The sequence below is a fragment of the Solanum lycopersicum genome, chromosome 6, assembly GCF_036512215.1.
Source record: "Solanum lycopersicum chromosome 6, SLM_r2.1".
In the NCBI taxonomy this organism is placed as follows: Eukaryota; Viridiplantae; Streptophyta; class Magnoliopsida; order Solanales; family Solanaceae; genus Solanum; species Solanum lycopersicum.
The window spans coordinates 5190974-5210497 of NC_090805.1; the positions used below are offsets into that span (position 1 = coordinate 5190974).

The window sequence follows — 19524 nt, forward strand, 5'->3', positions numbered from 1 at the left end:
GTAAACGTAAACGTCAATGTGTACGTATGTCAATGTTAACATGAACGTTAATTAGAACGTCAATGTCAATATCAATGTGAACGTTAATGTCAATATCAACTTCAATGTTAATGTGAACTTCAACGTGATTGTTAACATAAATGTCAACATGAACATCAACATGAACATAAATGTGAATGTGAACGTTAATGTCAACATAGACGTCCACATGAAGGTCAATATAAAAATCATTGTGAATATCAACATCAACATTAACATGAACATGAATGTCAACATAAGCGTCAATATGATCATTAATGTAAATATCAATGTGGCTTTAACATGAATGGAATGTCTCCGTGAACATCAATTTTAACATCAACCTGAATGTGAACGTCAATATGAACATTCACTAGAACGTCAATATGAACATTCACTAGAACGTCAACATCAATGGGAATGTTAATGTAAATGTGAATGTAAATATTTACGTCAACATAAACCTCATTTTGAACGTGATCGTTATTGTCAACGTAAATATAAAAGTAAATGTCAATGTCAATAGGCATGCCAATGTGGACGTGAATGCAACCATCAACATGAATGTAAATATCAACATGAAACTTAACGTCAATGTCAATGAGAAAGTCAATGTCAACTTCAACGTAAATGTTAATGTCAACATCAAAGTTAACTCCAATGTGAACGTCAACATGAAGGTTAACGTGAGTTTCAACTCTAACGTCAACGTGAATCTGAATGTGAATATGAACATCAATATCAACGTAGACGTCCACTTGAAGGTCACCATAAACATTAGTGTGAATATCAACGTCAACATCAACATGAATGTGAATATGTCAACGTAAGTGTCCATGTGATCATCAATGTATACATCAATGTGATTGTTAACATGAACAGAACATCCAAGTGAATGTCAATTTTAACGTCAATGTGAATGTAAACATCAATGTGACTATTACCTTGAGCATCAACTTCAATGTGAACGTCTATGTGAACGTTAATGTAATTATGAAAGACAATATGTACGTCAACGTCAACCTCAACTTGAACATGATCGTTATTTCCAACGTAAATGTGAACATACATGTCAATGTTAATCTAAACGCCAATGTGGACGTGAATGTGACCGTCAACCTGAACGTGAATATCAACATGAACATGAATGTCAATGTCAATGTAAATGTCAATGTAAATGTCAATGTAAATGTGAATGTGAATGTGAATGTAAACGTGAAGATAAACATAAACATGAACGTTAACTTCAATGTAAACATGAGCATGAATGTCAACGTGAACGTAAACGTTAAAATAAACTTTAATCTAAACGTCAACGAAAATGTGAACGTCAATGTACGTCAAAGTCAACTTGAATATGATCGTCAACGTTAATGTAAATGTGAATGTTAACGTGAACGTCAATGTGAATGTTAATGTCAATGCCAACGTGAGCCTCAACGTCAATATCAAAGTCAATGTTAACGTCAAGGTTAACACAAACGCCATCTTTAACGTCAATGCGAACGTGAATGACAATGTCAGCTTGAATGTATAAATAAATATTAGCATAAACGTGAACGTGAATGTCAATGTTAATGTGAACGTTAATGTAAACATGAACATGAATGTCAATGACAATGTAAACCTAAACGTGAACATGAACGTAAATTTCAATATGAATGTCAATGTAAATGTCAATTCGAACGTCAACATGAATGTGAATAACAACTTGAAAATTTATGTAAATGTCAATGTTAATTTCAACTTCAATATAGACGTAAAAGAAAACTTCAACATCAACATTAACATCAATGTAAGCGTCAACGTGAACATGAAAGGCAATGTCAACGTGAACAAAAATGTTAACATTGATGTCAACATAAAAGTCAATGTGAACGTCAGTATAAACATTAACATAAACATCAACATCAATATCAACATGAAAATCAACGTAAATATGAACGTACATGAACGTGAATGTGAACGTCAACATCAATTTGAACATGAATGCCAAGGTTAAAGTAAACGTCAATATCAATGTCAATGTCAATGTCAACATAAACATCTAAGTCAATGTGAACATCAACATGAAGGTTAGAATTAAAGTGAATGGAAACATCAATTTCATCATCAACGTGAACGTTAACGTCAACATAAATTGAACTTGAACATCAACATAAACATCAGTGTGAATGTTAATATCAATGTCAACATGAACATGAACGTCAACGTCAATGTCAACATAAATGTCAATGTGTATGTAAATATGAATATGAACGTCCACGTGAACGTCAATCTTGTCATAAACGTGAATGTGAACGTCAACATGAACGTCAGTGTCAACATGTATGTAATGTAAACATTAACATGCACATTAATGTCAATGTGAATATGAACGTGAACGTGAATTTCAACGTCAATGTCAATGTTAATGTCAACATAAACGTCAACGTTAACATAAAATAGAATGTAAACGTGAAAGTGAATGTGAAGGTGACTGTCAACGTCAACTTAAACGCCAATGTAAACATCAGCGTGAATGTCAATGTCAACATCAATGTCAACAATAATATGAACGTGAACTTCAACGTGCACCTCAACATAAATGTTAATGTTAATGTCAATGTGAATATCAACATAAACATGAATTGAATGCAAACATGAACGTGATTGTCAATGTTAATGTAAACGTGAATGTGAACATCAACGTGAGCATCAAGCGTCAACATAAACGTGAACATCAATGTGCATGTCAACTTAAATATGAACGTCAATGTTTATGTTAGCATTAATGTCAATTTGAACGTGATTATTTTTGTCAACGTCAGCTTGAACGTGATCTTTATTGTTAACGTAAATGTTAACGTACAAATCAACATCAACATGAACGTTAATATGAACATCAACGTAAATGTCAACATAAGCATGAATTTGAACATCAACTTAAAAATTAATGTGAACGTGACCGTCAACGTGAATGTGAACATCAACGTGATAGTGAACGTCAACGTCAATACTAGCGTGAAATATTAATGTGAATGTGAACATCAATGTCGACATGAAATATTAGCATGAATAGGAACATCAATCTAAACATAGTTTGAATCTCAACGGAAACATCAGTTTGAATGTCAATATCAACGTGAAAGTCAACATTAATTTGAAAGTCAATGTTAATGTCAATGTAAGCCCTAACATGAACGTCAAGATCAACATAAACGTCAATGTCAACATCAATATGAACGTATACAAAACTGTGAACGTGAATGTCAATGTGAACATGAACATCAACATAAACATTAATATCAATGTGTATATTAACTAGAATATTAATATTAATGTCAATGTGAACGTCAATTTCCATGTAAACATCAACTTCAAATTCTACATGATGGTTAAAGTGAACGTGAAAGTGAACTTCAACTTGAACGTCAATGTGAACGTGAATTTGAATGCCAATGTCAACATAAATGTCAGCTTGAATGTCAATTTAAGCATATGGATTAATGTCAATATCAATGTAAACGTGAACATGAATGTAAACATAAACATCAACATGAATGTGAACATAAACGTCAATGTTAACATCAACTTGAACTTAAATGTTCACGTGAACATCAATGTGATGCAAAAGTCAGTGTTAACGTCAACGTGAATGTCAAAATCACCGTGAATGTCAACTTGAACGTCAACGTTAACGTGAATGTCTACAACAACCCTAATAATTGATATGTTATGTAATGTTTAATGTGTTTAGAATGCGTACAATTAGACCGGGTTCACACGGGTTGATGCGCATAGAACAAGACCTATGAACCCTTGTGACAGCCAATCCAACTAACTTGGGGAGTTATTTGAACTAGGAAAGTTTTAGTCCAGCCATGTAGGGTCCCCGAATATGAAGATTTACTCAGATGAGTCTTTATCAAACTTAAAAAGGGGAAATCTTAAGTTTGGAGGATCTAGGGTAAAATGGTCTTTTTCCAGGCTAAGGTTAGTATCGTACTAACCCTAAATATGTAATTATTTGATTAATTAATAAGGTTGAGGAGCATTTTGGGGAGAGAGGGCAAAAAATTGGCATTTGAGTGAAGTCTTGCTCCACCTGGGTTCGAACCTAGGTGAAAGCAATGATTTAAATTGTTTTAATTAAATTTCTATAATTTACTAAATAAATAATTATTACCAGATTTAGGAAAAAGGACAAATCCATTTTTTTTAAAGTTAAGGAGAGTCCTAGTTTCGCTAAGTCCTTAACAAAGCCTAAACTACTTTCACGTTTCACTCTCTCACGTCTATCTCACTTCACAATCATTCTCTCTTATCTCATTCACGTTTTCTCTGCCAAAATAACTTCAAGAATAGAAAAATTGACCAAAATTCTTCACACTTGAAGAACTCACAATGAAAGAAAACAACAAACAGCTAATCAAACATGTTAGGAAAAGAGAGGGTTGTCCGTCGAATTACGGTTGAGGTTTTCTCTGTTGTCAAGGTTTGAACGTCAAAAGGTATGAGTTCTCTTTTCTGTTGGTCCCTTTCCCAAGAGACTCCTTAAGGTTCAGAATATTCAAATCTGAAAACTAGAGTTGTTCCCCGTTGCACGTCCATGTCACTAGCTCCAAATGATTCGTAGGTTGGGTATGTTTGCTAGTAGATATTAGTTGTGTGTTCTGTTTTCGTGATGAATATGTTCATGAATGTGTGTATGAAATCATATGAATAATAACCTATGTGATCCGAAACTATGTGTACGTGTGTACAATGTGAATTGTGACTATGTGCTCTCGGGTTTAAGGCTATAAAATGTAATGTTATGGTTGTATTCTTTCGTGCACAAACTTATGTAAATCGTGATGTTCATATGAAGTGTAATGTGGCTAAATTTAGTGAGAATCTCTTGGCTAAAAAAATCCATGAGACTGCACGTAAAAAGTTCTAAATCAACTATGAAATTTCCCTAATAACTAACGTGGTGATGAAAAGGATACTGAAAAACTACAAAATTTCCAGCTACAGGTTGATGAATTTCGTTTTCATTGAAGTAGTTAAAAATGTTACGAAAATTGACTTAAAACAAGTGAGGTCATGGAGGATTGAACTCATGACATCACCATGTTAAAAGCCAAGAAAATAAGTGAGTTAAAACTTATGTGGTGTGGGGATCCGAACCATGATATTTTCTGGAAAATGGAATTATGAAAATAAGGAATGAGAGGAGTGGGATTCAAAACCACCACCCCTCAATTAAACTAAGAAAATTTAAAAGAAAAATAAAGTGATGTTGTAGGGATTTGATCCCACACCCTCAAGACCAACTCGAAAAATTTCAAGAAAAAAAAATTAAAGAAATGAGTTGTGGGAGTTTGATCCCACAACCTCTTTGTCCAAAGACTTGCAAATGAGAAAGAAAGAAAAATACGAAAGAAAAAAATGAAAGCGTTGGGGCTCGATCTCGGGTCCCAAAGCCGTGTGAACCAAAAAAAATGAAAAATAAGTGTTGTCTAAGGGAGTTGAAATCGGGTTCCCTTGCCAAAATTCTGTATTGATTCATAAGTCATATGTAAATAAATGTTCAAGAGTAATGTTGCCTAAATAGATTGAAACTGAGATCTTGGCACACATACAAGATGCAGAAGTCTTGTATCACAGAATCTTAGGAAGATATGAATTAGATAAATGAACTATGAAGTAATCGAACCTAAGATGTATGTATTGAAATGATGAAATGAACAATAAAATGATGAATCCCTAGAAGGGTTAAGTAAGAGTGTGAAACAAACTAAATGGCCAAGGTCATTGGCATATGATGAAATGAACAATCACGTAATAAGGGGTAAGTAACTATGAAGAGCAAATGTGCTAATGTTAATGAATGTGGTGACAACATCATAAAAGTCTAATGTAAAATATGAGAGCAATCTTAAATGAGCCTAAGTAAATGTTACCAAAACGTACTCACCTATGAAACTGTAAAGCAAATGAAGAGACAAGTCTCTATGAAAACTAAAAAGAAAGTATTGAGAGTAATATATACCTAATACTAATGATGAAATGAGAAATCATCTACTGAGCTATGATGTCCTCATCCTCGAAGCCAACTTCTATGACGTATGAGTCGAATGTAATGGAACTTTATACTGATGTCTAATAGACTAGCTATGAGCGGGGATGCCTTCTTGTTCACCTTAGAGTGGTTTTCTCCTAAGTAGGGGAGTATGGTGAAGGACAATGCTTTTTGGAAGTGAGGTGACCTTAACCTTTCGTAATATGTTTATTCAAGCCTAAACCAAAGATTTCTTGGTAACTTGGTTGTAAAGGAGCATTTTGTGGAAGATAAGTTCCTAACTTTCTCCTTAATGATGTGCATATTTGGTTGAAGTTTTGTTGAAATTGAATTTCATTAACATCTTGCATTTTGTATTTAATGAAGCCACGATTATGTTGTAAAAGATGTTTATATGATATTACCTTGAATATTAGCATGTATATATCATGAATTACCTAGAAATTGCATTTTTGAAGGAAAAAAACCTCAAATAAAAGGAATGCACACTACCAGTTCACTGTGATTTTTTTTTTTTATAAATTTTGATAATTGATTCATTGGTCTAAAATAGTTGTAATGTGGTCACAACTGATTTATATAAGTATGACATTGAATATAAAATGAGATTTTGCTATTTGGAATTAAGCATGTGAATTTTCTAGCATGATGATTTATAGAATGTTTTCTAGTTTCTTGTTATGTTGTAGTTCTCTAAATTAGTGAAATTGATGTGTTCTTCTTGAATATGTGTTATATGTAATTTTTATCAGTTTATAATTGAATCCTTACTCTTGGAAGTGTTCGGAGAGTGACACGTGTTGTTCGAGGACGAATGTTGTCCAAGGGGGGGGAGAATATAAGACCCCGAAATGATTTAGGTAAAGATAGATCCTAACGTAGTTTTAATGCTAATGTAAGGTCTTAATGTTGTCTATAATGTTATATAGAGGAAGTAGCAAAGAGTTTAGGTGCATTGGAAATCAAACGTCAAGGGACGACCAAGACGTTCGACGACTAAGTCACCTAAGTGCCTCATATGTGGTTTTATGTGTTTATGGGTTATTCATGAGATTATATTTTTCTTAAATGGTATTATATGACTTTTAAAGTTATTGTATAAAGTTTTGTGATATTTGGAGGTCAAACGTCCAAGAACGTCGATGATGTTCGAAATGTTTGCCTTGAAACGACCTTCTGTGTGTATGTATGTTTCATCGAGTTTTACGTGTTAGTTTTTTATGAAACTCATGTGGTAGGGCCTAAACTCATAGACAATCGTATTTGGGTTGGAAAAGTACGGTCAAACATCCCCAAGGACCAACTAAGGGTACTTGAGTAAGGACCCAAAACTGTTGCCAAAACAATCCCAGGCAGGCCCTAGACGACGAAAAAGTCGACGGCTCGTGGTCCTGTTGATGCCCCGTCGAAGTGTGTGTTCGTGGATTACTTGTCAATAGGTTAAGAGGGAAGCCTTGGAAGACTACTGTACCACCGATGATGTCCAGTGACGGCCCGTCATGGTGGTGACGCCCCTTCGATGGGCAAGTCGTCTGTGAGGCAGTTTTCTACCAGCTTTCTGTAATGTTATGGGTGAAGTTGGGATTTCACTCCAAGTCTTTCAAAAATAGGAGGACGATGAGTATTCAATGGAGTTTATTATTCAATTATATTGGATTCTTAAAATAAGGTATGGTAGGCCTGCTATCACCTTAGATCCAATTTCAAAGATTATTTTAAATATTTCAAAAATATGAAAAAGTCCAATTTCTACTCTAATTCTTGGGTTCTTTCATAAATTGTTTCCAAATGTTAAGATATGATGTTATTGGATTTTAATTGATGTTTTCCAATAAAATTCTTTATGAACCCGTGATCTAATAAAATTTCTAAATATCACTAAAATATTGGTGAATTTATTATGCTTGGATATTCATGAATTCATGTGTAGATTGTTATGGGCTTTTGATGCATGTGTAGATTATGTATGTATGATGTATATGCTATTCCAATTTGATTAACTGAGTAATGGATATTCCTAGATCTATTATATGCTAAGCTTATTGAATTGATATTGACTTAAGGTTTATGATTTCTAATGCAATTTTCTATGGGCTTTCTAATGATGTATTAATTATATACAATTGATATCTTGGTTGTATTACATTGATAAGTATGTAATTAATTGACCTAGTTTTAATCGATTATCGATATAATTGTATTGAGTTGTTGGTTATGGCCTTGGGTAAGGTCCTTGTAATATCAAATTAGATGATTTAGCCTTGAAATCGAAGTAGTAAGATCGAGTGGGGTATGCTGCCCTAATTTCTTTATTTTGATGTTAATTAGACTTCAATGATGTTGTAATTGTTATGGGCCACATATGGTGGCAGTGTGATGTGTTTTACTTGCAATTGATGTGGCCTTGTCGGTGTTACTTTATGCATTATAATGATCATGGCCTTGTCAGCACTACTTGAAATACTATGATGCTTTGTACAGTTTTTTGATGTGAAATATGAGTATTTCTATATATATGTGAAGGAATATGAAAGAATGTGTTTCTGGTTATATATGTTAGGAAATCATGTAAACTATGACTATGTGCTTCTATGTGTAGTCTTAGGGATGATGTATGGTTGTTCCTAAATGGCTATATGTGTCTATATTAGTTATGCTGTTGATGATATTGTAGTGTGTAGGATGACTTAAAGACGATAATGGTTATTCCTATGTTCTTATAGAATGACTAGTAATATGTATTAAGGTGAAGTATGTGGTGTCTTGTTTTGGTTGACTTGTGTCCCTTACTTGATGCTTATGTGAATATGCGATGTGTTGACTTAGGAACCATAACGGTCTTATACTTGAATAAATGAATATAGGTGAGACCTTGCATGATGATACATAGGTCATTTATGTGAAACCTTGAACCAACTGGTAAGGTTATAAATCCTGAAGTAGTTAGCCGTAATGGTATCCTTGATGTAAGAAGTGATGAACTTAAGGTTGATTGGCTTGAACAGAATCATATCATACCTTAGGAAAGTCGCGATGAGCTTCTTGTCGCCATAGTGAGATATGCCCTTGTGTACCTTGCTTTGGTTGGTTGAATGTAATTGGGTCATGAACAAGATATGTGACCCATTTATATGAACCTTAATGTGAATTACTCTATGAGAACAAAGAACCGAGTGATTATGTTATAGGAAGTAGCTCTACTTGAGATGAGACTAGAGTACAATCTACCTCTACTTGAGAATGAGACTAGAGTACATAAAAACCCTTCATAGTCATTAACCATGTGCCTACATAGGATGTGTCCTAATTCTACCCTTGGCAAGTAGAACACCCTCATTGGAGTAGGTTAGAACTTTTGATTCCATGAGTTGCTAACATGGTCTATGTAGGTTAAGGCCTCTTATTATCATGTGGGATACCTTATAGCATTTGAAAAGTTCTATGAAGTTTAGGTGGTGGTATGGGATGCTATCTAGACATTGCACAATAGTCTTTGAAGATGTTATTTGGAATCCCTAGGTTTTGTATAAGACCATTACTTGAATGTACTTCTGTTATGAATGTCTCTTAATGAACTAATGAATATAATGAATCAACTTAAGGCAGTATGTTAAAATGAGGTAGTACTTATCTAGAGTAATTAAGGGTTGTCTAGTTAAGGTGTGAAGGAGGCATAGGAATGGTCATTTCTTATGTTACCTAGACAAGTCGTAAGAATGACTCTAGTAAGGGAAGTTGGTTGATTATTTAGATATGATATAAGCCTTATGTAATCTTACGGATTATTTAGGTAATCTTGAAGAGGTCACTATGGACGTTATTTTCTTGTCACAACCGGAATCTAGACCCTATACTAGACCGGCGTCGTTGACCTCTCAGAGGTTGCAGATAAGCTTACATACGTCATTCTTACTTCATCTAGGTTAATTTTAGCGGAAAATTTGAACTTTTTGTTTTCTTAATTCATGAAAAACATTTTGAACTTAACATCATAGGCGGTAAAAATCAACCATCTAATATAGAGATAATCAAATGAAAGAAACAATTCATAATTGCATTAAAACTATTTTAGCTAAAACGGCACCAATACAATGTTTTAAATGAAATGGGAAATGAAACACTAGGGGAACAAGATCCACTAGCTAACACATACATATAAGCTAGATAATAAAAGTAGATAGCCTCGAAAGCATGAGGGCCTACCAAGTCTGGATTAAAGCTCCACGTCCGGATAGTTGCAACGTCCACCTATAAGCTCTAGCGTCCACCTGTGCCTCCACCAAAAAATATACAGTTGTATGGAAATAGTACACACTAGTACTAAATATGGGTATATGCAAGCACACACCATAAACATGCATGAGAAAGGATAGCTCTTTCCGAACAACATGATTGTGGAAAGTCAAGTCAATGGACTTGCCCATTTGAGATTAGGAAATTTAGTGACATTTCCAAAATTTTATTAGGAAAGTCACTGAACTTTCAAAATTTAGATTAGGAAAGTCATGCCATGAGAGTAACATGCATCATCATACTTATCATATTGCACACCGCATATAACATCTTATACATAGCACATATCATATAACATATAGCACATAAAATCTTTTATAACACACATTCATATGCCATTATACCTTGGAATCATAGACTTGACATTAAGACTTTCCAAAATGAGGCTTAACATTTGGGACCTCAACTAGGGAGTCTTCATTAGCAAACACAGAGTCTGCTTCATTCATTCATACGTACTTCATTTCATTTTGTTCATAGGCTAGTCTTGACACCAGCTATACGTAGTATGTAGTTTAAGACTTTCATCTGGTTTGCTGTGCAATGACCAAGAATATCCTAGTGTTGTTATTTTAGTCTAGATCACTTATTGATTATCCTATCCTAACACCTCTGGTATCATTCATTTTATTAGGTGCATAACTTGAGTTTGGGTTCATTATTCTTTTGAAACTTTAACATTAACAGACATAGATCATGTGAGAATCATAAAATCTAGTGTCTCCCCCATACCGAAAAGAGGTGGAATCACCGGCCAAAGAGACCCAAAACATGCTAGCGTACATTGGAATTCAACCCCGCCAGATCCCTATATTGGAAGTATAGATTAGAAGACTAGGATATATAAGGATACCCATACCCGGCATGCCGGAAAGTCTCATCTCATGAGAGTTACATGAACCTCCGCCCTTCCCGTAAGAAGGCATCACCGCTCATAGCTAGTCTATTGTTGCTCAGTATAAAGTTCCATTACATTCAACTCATACGTCACGGAAGTTGGCTTTTAGAATGAGGACATCATAGCTCAATAGATGATTTCTCATCTCATCGTTAGTTTTAAGTGTGTTAATATCAATACTTTAATTAGAGTGTTCATAGAGACTGGTCTCTTCATTAAATTTACCCTCTTATAGGTGAGTATGTTTTAGTAACATTTACTTAGGCTCATTTGAGATTGCTCTCATATTTGACATTAACCTCATATCATGTTGTCACCACATTCATTATCATCAACAGATATTCTCTTCATAATTACTCACCCCTTTTCACGTGAATGTTCATTACATAATATGCCAACTAAATTGGACATTTAGTGTGTTTCACACTCTTACTTAACCCTTCTACGGTTTCATCATTTCATTGTTCATTTCATCCTTTGATTGTTCATTTAATCATATTCCAATGCACTTGGCCATTTAGTGTATCTTACACTCGTACTTAACCCTTCTAGGGTTTCATCATTTCATTGCATACATCTTAGGTTCACTTATTTTTAATCGTATCCTATACTTATGGATCTATACATATAAACATGAGGCTTCATTCATATTTTGTTGAGTGACTCATATCTTCCTAATATTATGTAGTACAAGACTTATGTATATTGTATGTATGCCAAGATCTCGATTTCAATCTAAGTAGGTGGCATTATTCTTGAAATTTTAATTCACGAATGATTTATGTGTCAATATGGAAATTTAGGCAAGGGAACCCAAGTTCGAACCCATTGGACAATACTTATATTTTTTCCATGACTTTATTTTTAGTCTTCATGACATTGGGACCCTAGATAGAGCCCTAACATCAAAATTCTATCTATATTTTTCTCCTTGTGTTTTCCTCTTATTTGCCCGAAGGGTTGTGGGATCGAACCCTTACAACCCCTTTTTATTTTTCATTAAAAAATTTTATTGTCTAATTCGCCTAGACCAAGATGTTGAGGGATCAAACCCCACAACCTCTTTTTACTTTGTTCATTATTTCGCTTGAAATTGGGAGATTGTGGGTTCAAACCCCCACAGCCTCCTTATTTTATTTTTAATTTCGCTAGGGCTGTGAAGTTGTGGGTTCGAACCCCCACCGCACTCTTATTTTATTTTCAATTAAAATTGGCTTAGCTTAGCGTTTGGCAGTGAGGTTGTGGGATCGATCCCCCACAGCCTCACTTTATTTTTAATTTAATTTTCCCTACTCTTTTCCAACCTTGAGGTCGTAGGTTCGATTCCCAAGCCTCCCATTTTATTTATTTAAAGTTTTTTCATTCTCCTTACTCGCTTGTACACCCCATTTCAAATCCCCCAAGCCCTATTTCTTTCTTTCTTGCGAAATTAAGGTTCCACATGGGTGAGGTCACAGGTTCGAATCCTTGTGGCCTCACCACTTTAAATTAATTTAACTTTCTAGATTTCCGTTCTATATTTTAGCCTAAACTAAACTAATTTTTTTTGCTGTACGCTTAATCATTTTCTTGACTTACTTTCATCAATATTTCCACTTGAAAACTTGGGAAGATCCATGGATCGTTTAACACTTTTTGCGGTGTGTCTCATGGATTCGTTTAGCTAAATTATTGGCGCTCAAATCAGCCCCACTTCCATTTTTATGAACATCACGATTTACATAGGTTTATGTACATAAAATGACAACCAAAACAATATTAAACTTGAAGCCTTAGATTGACCTCATTCATAGTGGCATTTTTGCACATACACACACTTGCACAAACTTCGAGTACATGGTTGCATTTCATATGATTTCAAATATACAAACGTAATCATTCTCATCATGAAAACATCACATACACCTAAATCGATCATCAATCATACCCAACCTATGATTCATTGGGATCTAGTGAAAGGGGCATGCAAAAGGGGAAACAATCCTAGTTTTTGAATGACTGATACGAACCTTAAGGGATCTCTTGGGAAAGGGACTAAGAGAAAAGAAAACCCATACCTTATTTTGAAGTTCAAAATTTTAATTTTCTGCTTAAAAACTCCACTCATGAACAGGTCTTAGCCTCCTCAATTTTAACTCCACTCTAATGACAACCTCCCTTAGCCTGGTGTGCGATTAATGTTTCTTTTCTTGTGATTTTGTGTGAGTTTTTCAAGTGTTAAAACTTGGTTTATTTTTCTGCTTTTGTATCTTATTTTTTCAGAGAAATATCATGCGAAAGAATGGGACAGATTGACCATGAGAGTTGACATAGATGTGAGAGAGTGCGAGTTTTATTAGGCTTAAGATTCTAGTTTAAGACTTAGTCAAATAAGGTTTTCTTAATTATTAAAATTTTGATTTTTCTTTAATTTTAGTTCAGCTAATGAATAATAACCATTAATTACTTATATTATTTCAATAGCTTAAATAAAAATCACATTGATTCATTGCTTCCACATAGCTTCGAACCCGGGTGAAGCAAGACTTAACTTCAAGAGCTCAATTTCGGCTATCTCTCCCCAAATTTCCCCTCCACCTTATTAATTAAATAATTATTTATATATTTAGGATAATTACAATATTACCCTTAGCCTGAAAAAAAACATTTTACCCCTTGACCCTCCAAACCTAAGATTTCCTCTTTTTATGTCCAATAAAGACTCCTTCGAGTAAATCTTCACATTCGAGAGCCCTACATGGTAGTTATTTTTCTTGGATGTAGCAAGGGTTCCAAAGTCTTGTTCAACGCGCATAAATCCATGCTAACCCTTGTCTAATCATAGGCATTCTTGACACATTAAGTATCACATAGTATATCCATTTTTAGGGTTGTTACACTTCTTGATTTACTTCAGTAAGTCTCTTGATAGTCTTTGTAAAGAGAATGTCATATCACCTATATGCTTATGTGTTAAGTGAGATTGATTTTATTTTAGGAGTCTATAGGATCTCTTATGTGTGTGTGTGTAAGGGAATGTATGGGCGGTTGCTTCACAACACACTCAAGAAAACCTTAGAGTCACCTTTGTAGGAGAATCTCATGTTCTAATATTAATGTCTATTAAGTGTGTATGTAAGTTATTATAAGTAATATTGAGGGTCGTTTAGGCACATATAGATAGGGTGTATGGGCGGTCTCTCTTTCTGTGACTTAAGTAAATCGTAGGATAATTTTGAATGAGAAGATTACAAGCTAAAGGGGGTTTAAAGTGAAGTGAAGGAACTTCACTGTAACAGTGGATTGAGTTCATTGTACAATGAAGTGACTTCACTGTAATGTTTGCTAAAAATAAGACTTTCTGCCTAAATGATTTCTTATGTGTTTTCTAAGTTGTTAAATGTTATTCTTATGCTTAAAATATGATGTTCTAATCACAATTTATGAAAAGCATGCTATTTACTAAATGTCCCTTTTTCATGATTTTTGCATGGCTTCCATACTTAGTACATCTAATGTGCTCACCCCATCTTTTACTTTTTGACTTAAGTGTAGGAAAATGGAATCTTGATGTGCCATGAAGGATGTATATGTTTCTAAGGGTTGAAGATGAGGTATTGGTGAGTCCTTATCGATTCGAGGACAATCGACACATGTTCTTTTATGTCTTAAGTCTTCATTTTATGTCTTGTATGGGATTAATCCAAAAAGTATTGTAAACTCTAATGTCTGGATGGTTCAATGATATGTTGTATAGTTCTAATGTTTTAAATAAAAGTCTTCCGCTTGCGTATTGTTTATGAAAGATTTCTTCGTGTGTGAAGAAAGTTTTGAAATTTTTACTCATTTTAGTTATGCTTATTATGCAATGAATGATACGAGACGCTTAGATGAGACTTCTTGAAGTCTCATTTTCCGTGTGACATCGCAAGGATACTTTCACATCTAGGGTGTACTTATGGGATGTGACATGCATAACATTCAATTTTTATAATCATAAGAGCATAAGAACAACCTCCTAAGGCTTCCATAAAGTCAAACTAGTGCAAGGCATAGGTAGACTCCAATACCCCTACCTAGGATAAGTCAAACCTCTTAAGTCACCCTAGTTAGTGTTCACTTCATTACTTCATTTTACCTTTGAGAATACTTGCCTTAAAAGACATTGACCAAAAGATCTAAGTGTGGAATCGGTGTTGTATAAACTTACACCGATGGAAGGTGGTGTACCGGCCAAATTAGTACCAAACATGAACATAGCATCTAGGTGGATCCACTAGCTAGTATTCCTATGGTGGCAACATAGTTTATGGAGCTTGGGGGGTATCATGTAAAAATCACTCTATCCCCTTTTTGGAATATTTGGCTATCCACCTTGTGAGGACTATGGTTAACCCTACCTTCCCTCCTTGTGAAAGCGGTACCCCTCATTTACAAGTTCACTCGGTGTTAAGGTAGAGTCCCTTTTGAAATGTATTTCTTTATCATTGATAACTTATTTGAGGTCATATGGTCCAATTCCTTGTATATTCATACTAATTATCTCAATAGGAATTTCATGAGAATATCCTTTCATGGCAACCCTCATATGTGCGATTAGCATTTCATCATCGTCATGTCATAATAAAGCACATAGGTACTTCATAACCAACCTTATATCATTTAATCTTAAGCATAATCTCACAATCACATAGTAGAGACATTTCAATTCAATATCATATCAATACCTACTTAGGCCATTCACAAGACATACTTCAATTGAACTACATCATGAATCAAAGGACATGATAATTGAAGTAAAGGTTAGGATCATGAAGACTTAACAAATGTCCTTCAAAATCCATCATCATGGTCTTACCATCAACCTACGAATTACATCCATTAATAGATGTAGTAACATCAATCGATAGTAATTCACACAAGAACTAGGTAAAATGCATCATCACTATCCCATTTAACTTCAATTCATAACATAGGGTTAGGGTAGAAGGGTCAACATGAATTCTTCAAGAATTAGATCAACTCTAACCAACACAATACCCTAATTAATCCATAAATATATTAGAATAGATAAAACCAATCTAATAATCAATATATTCTTCAATTCCCATCAATCATAACCAAGATCCAAGATTTGGGGAATTATGGGAAAGGGACATAACCTATATGAAATTGCATCAATTAACATAAATTAACAAACAATATAAACTTAATTAGTCATATGCATCCACAATTTATCATTCATTTGAAGCTTAGAAAAAAAACCCAGTAGAATAGGAAAATTACATGGAATTGGGTAATTTAGGAAACAACTTTGAAAGGAACTCTTGGGGAAAGGATTCTCAATAGTAAAGAAATCATACATTAATGAAGATTAATCAACTAAATTGAAGTTAAATCCTAGAGAAATTGGTCTTCTTCTTCAAGCTTTCTTGCTTCTTCAATGCAGGAATTTGGGAGAGAGGAAGTAGAGAGAGATGAGAGCTTTTGGGTTTATTTTGGGAATATGGTTTAGGTACTGGACCTTAGGCTATGTATAATCACCCCCTAAAATACCCAAAAACCCCTTTGCTTAAATGGGTTTTTTTTTAAGTAAAAATGCTTAAAATATGATTTCAACAAATTTGGGAGTGGCTCCGCATTGCGAGGCTAGATCCTAATTTTTTTCGAAAAGTAAAGTGACGAAGTGGACCTTATGTAGGCTGAATTTCGTGCAGCATGCCTTTGATTCTTGATTTCACACAGGCTTCTTTGGCAGCCTGCCTACCCATGTAGGGGTCCTTCTCAAGGACCCGTCAGGTGGTCCTTGGGGAGTCGTTATCAAACCTTTAGACCCTCCATACTACATTACACATATTTAAGGTCTTTTTAAAAGTTTTATACTTCATTTAACCCTTCAAAAACTTCACCAAACATAGCAACGTCAAGTAGTTCAATTTAGCTAGTTTTCGAACATCATGGACGTTTCTTGTCGTTTTGATCCTAAACTTCCAAAATGGTTTATAAACATTATTTTAGGCTTAGAAATAGTGTTTTAAAGTTTAGTTCATCATGTGAGGCTCTATAGTCGGTCATGGACTTTCGGAGTATGACATGACATTTCAACCCTAAATATGTTCATCTAGATGTTAGGAACCTCTCCTATCAATTTGAACATCAAATACCATATAAAACATTCAAAGGAACACTAGAACACAAGAGCACACCAAGGAAAACTTTCGACATCTTTGACGTTCTTTGACATTTAACTCCAAACTCAACACACTGCCTTCTAACACTATAATTCACCATTTAAAGACCTTAAAAACTCATGACACAAAATGTCTCTATTTTCACATAGTTCATTTTTAGGGTGTTACATTCTCCCCCACTTGAAAACAATCGTTCTCAATAACACTAAAACACTTCAATCATAATCAAGAGATAAAGGATCAACACTAGTAGATCAAAACCATACCACACCTTATACAATACACATAGATAGGAGGAACATTAACTCCACATAATCAAAAGACCCAAAACACAACAAGAAAGTACCAACAACATATATAACTCATGAGGCAATAAGACTCACATTCTTCATTTCATATTGGAGTAACTTTCTACTCCACATATTATCATGCTCATATACAACATTTCTATTGACCGAAATTCCAACTTCTCATGAAAATGTAATTATTCGAAAAATTCAAATACTTCACTGTAAAGCCTTCTCACTAGTTCACCTTTGCAACTCTTCAGCAATTTATTATGAAGGCATGAAAATATGAGAGACAAAAGATAATAGCACATTTTACCATTAAAACATAACCTCATGAAAGTGTACAATGCAAGGAGAACAGTGAATTTCATTTTCATTTAGACTCTTAAACAATATGCAACATGCTACTATATAATTCTAACTCTCAAGCTTTAATAGAATAGAAGTGAAAAGACAACAATCACAACCAAACTATTCACCATACGTCCCCACATAGAAGGAACCCATCACAACTAAAGAGAGAAAATTATAACATAGCGGCATCCTTATCCGAATTTGCCTTAGCATGGAAAAAAAATAATTACTCTTTGGTGCATCAAAATTTGAAGCATTTGGAGGAACTTGTTTAGCCTCTCTTCCTTTAACCTCAATAGTAGGACAATACCTCACCTTATGACCATCTTTATCACAACCAAAGCAACCATGAGTACCGTCCAGACATTTCCCAAAGTGCTTCTTCCCACAAGTAGAACAAGTAGGATTAACACCATAAGAACTAATACAACTCTCTAGCTTGACCTTAGGAGGACTAGACTCATTTTGATTTGGAGACCTCTTCTTAAACCTATGTTTGTTTTGATCATTGGATCTACCCAACTTCAAATTCCTTGAGATCCGACTAAGATTGGACACTTCAATGGATGTCATTGTGGAGAATGGTCGTAAGACACTCTTCTTTCACAACGTCGATGTCACATCTGAGAATAGCCCCTAGACGTAACCGGCGTCGTCGTCCTTTTTGAGGACTAAGGCTAGCCTCTTAGCTTAAATCATTACATTCATAGATCAAATTTAGTGGAAAATTTAAAACTTTTCATTACATCTACTCTGAAGTTTACATAGACCTCTACATACACATAGTATATATATATCGTGTATACATAGACCATTCATATAGGAAGATGACTTATTCTTCTACTTTTATTGCACATAAGTATATAAAATATACCATAGACTCAAAGTAGTTGTCTCATATAATAACCATTTAATAAAAGCATATCCAATTTGTCCTAGCCCTTATATCAATGAATCGAGATAACATATAGGTCATACAACGTTTAGTATGCAAATGAAAAATAAAGAAACATATGTCATAATACTAAAGTAACATTATAGGCTTGATAGTGGCACCATCCTCGTAAAGTGAAGACCTGCCCTACTTGGATGATTAATAAATACAAGTCTTCTTCAATGTCGTCTCCAAATTCCCTTCGGTGGCTAGAACCTATAATATTGGGGAAAAGGAAGAAATGGGGTTAGTACACCACTTGTACTAATTATGAGACCATATGCACACATTTCATAAAAACATGTTAAAAGGGACATTTCATTAAGTATGCAATTTTCTTAGAAACCTTTATACACATTCAACAACACTACCAAATCACTTAGGAATATTCATTAAGTCATAGGCATGTACATCACAAGACCAATAACATCAAACTAGTCAAAGTCAACATGCATATCATGTAATTAAATACATAGTCAAGTAACTCTATCGTGAAACCATAAATAACCACAAGCATG

The 19524-nt window shown here is 34.3% G+C and overlaps 1 protein-coding gene across 1 annotated transcript; it reads right to left on the reverse strand.

Moving 5' to 3' along the window:
* Positions 1-305: 305 nt before the first annotated feature.
* LOC138349080 (uncharacterized) lies at positions 306-18645 on the reverse strand. The gene is made up of 6 exons (XM_069298919.1): positions 18303-18645; positions 3096-3384; positions 1968-2163; positions 1412-1645; positions 1138-1323; positions 306-734 (listed from the first exon to the last, which is right to left on the reverse strand). The coding sequence occupies exons 1-6, from the start codon at positions 18643-18645 to the stop codon at positions 306-308; spliced, it is 1677 nt and encodes a 558-aa protein (XP_069155020.1).
* Positions 18646-19524: the final 879 nt, after the last annotated feature.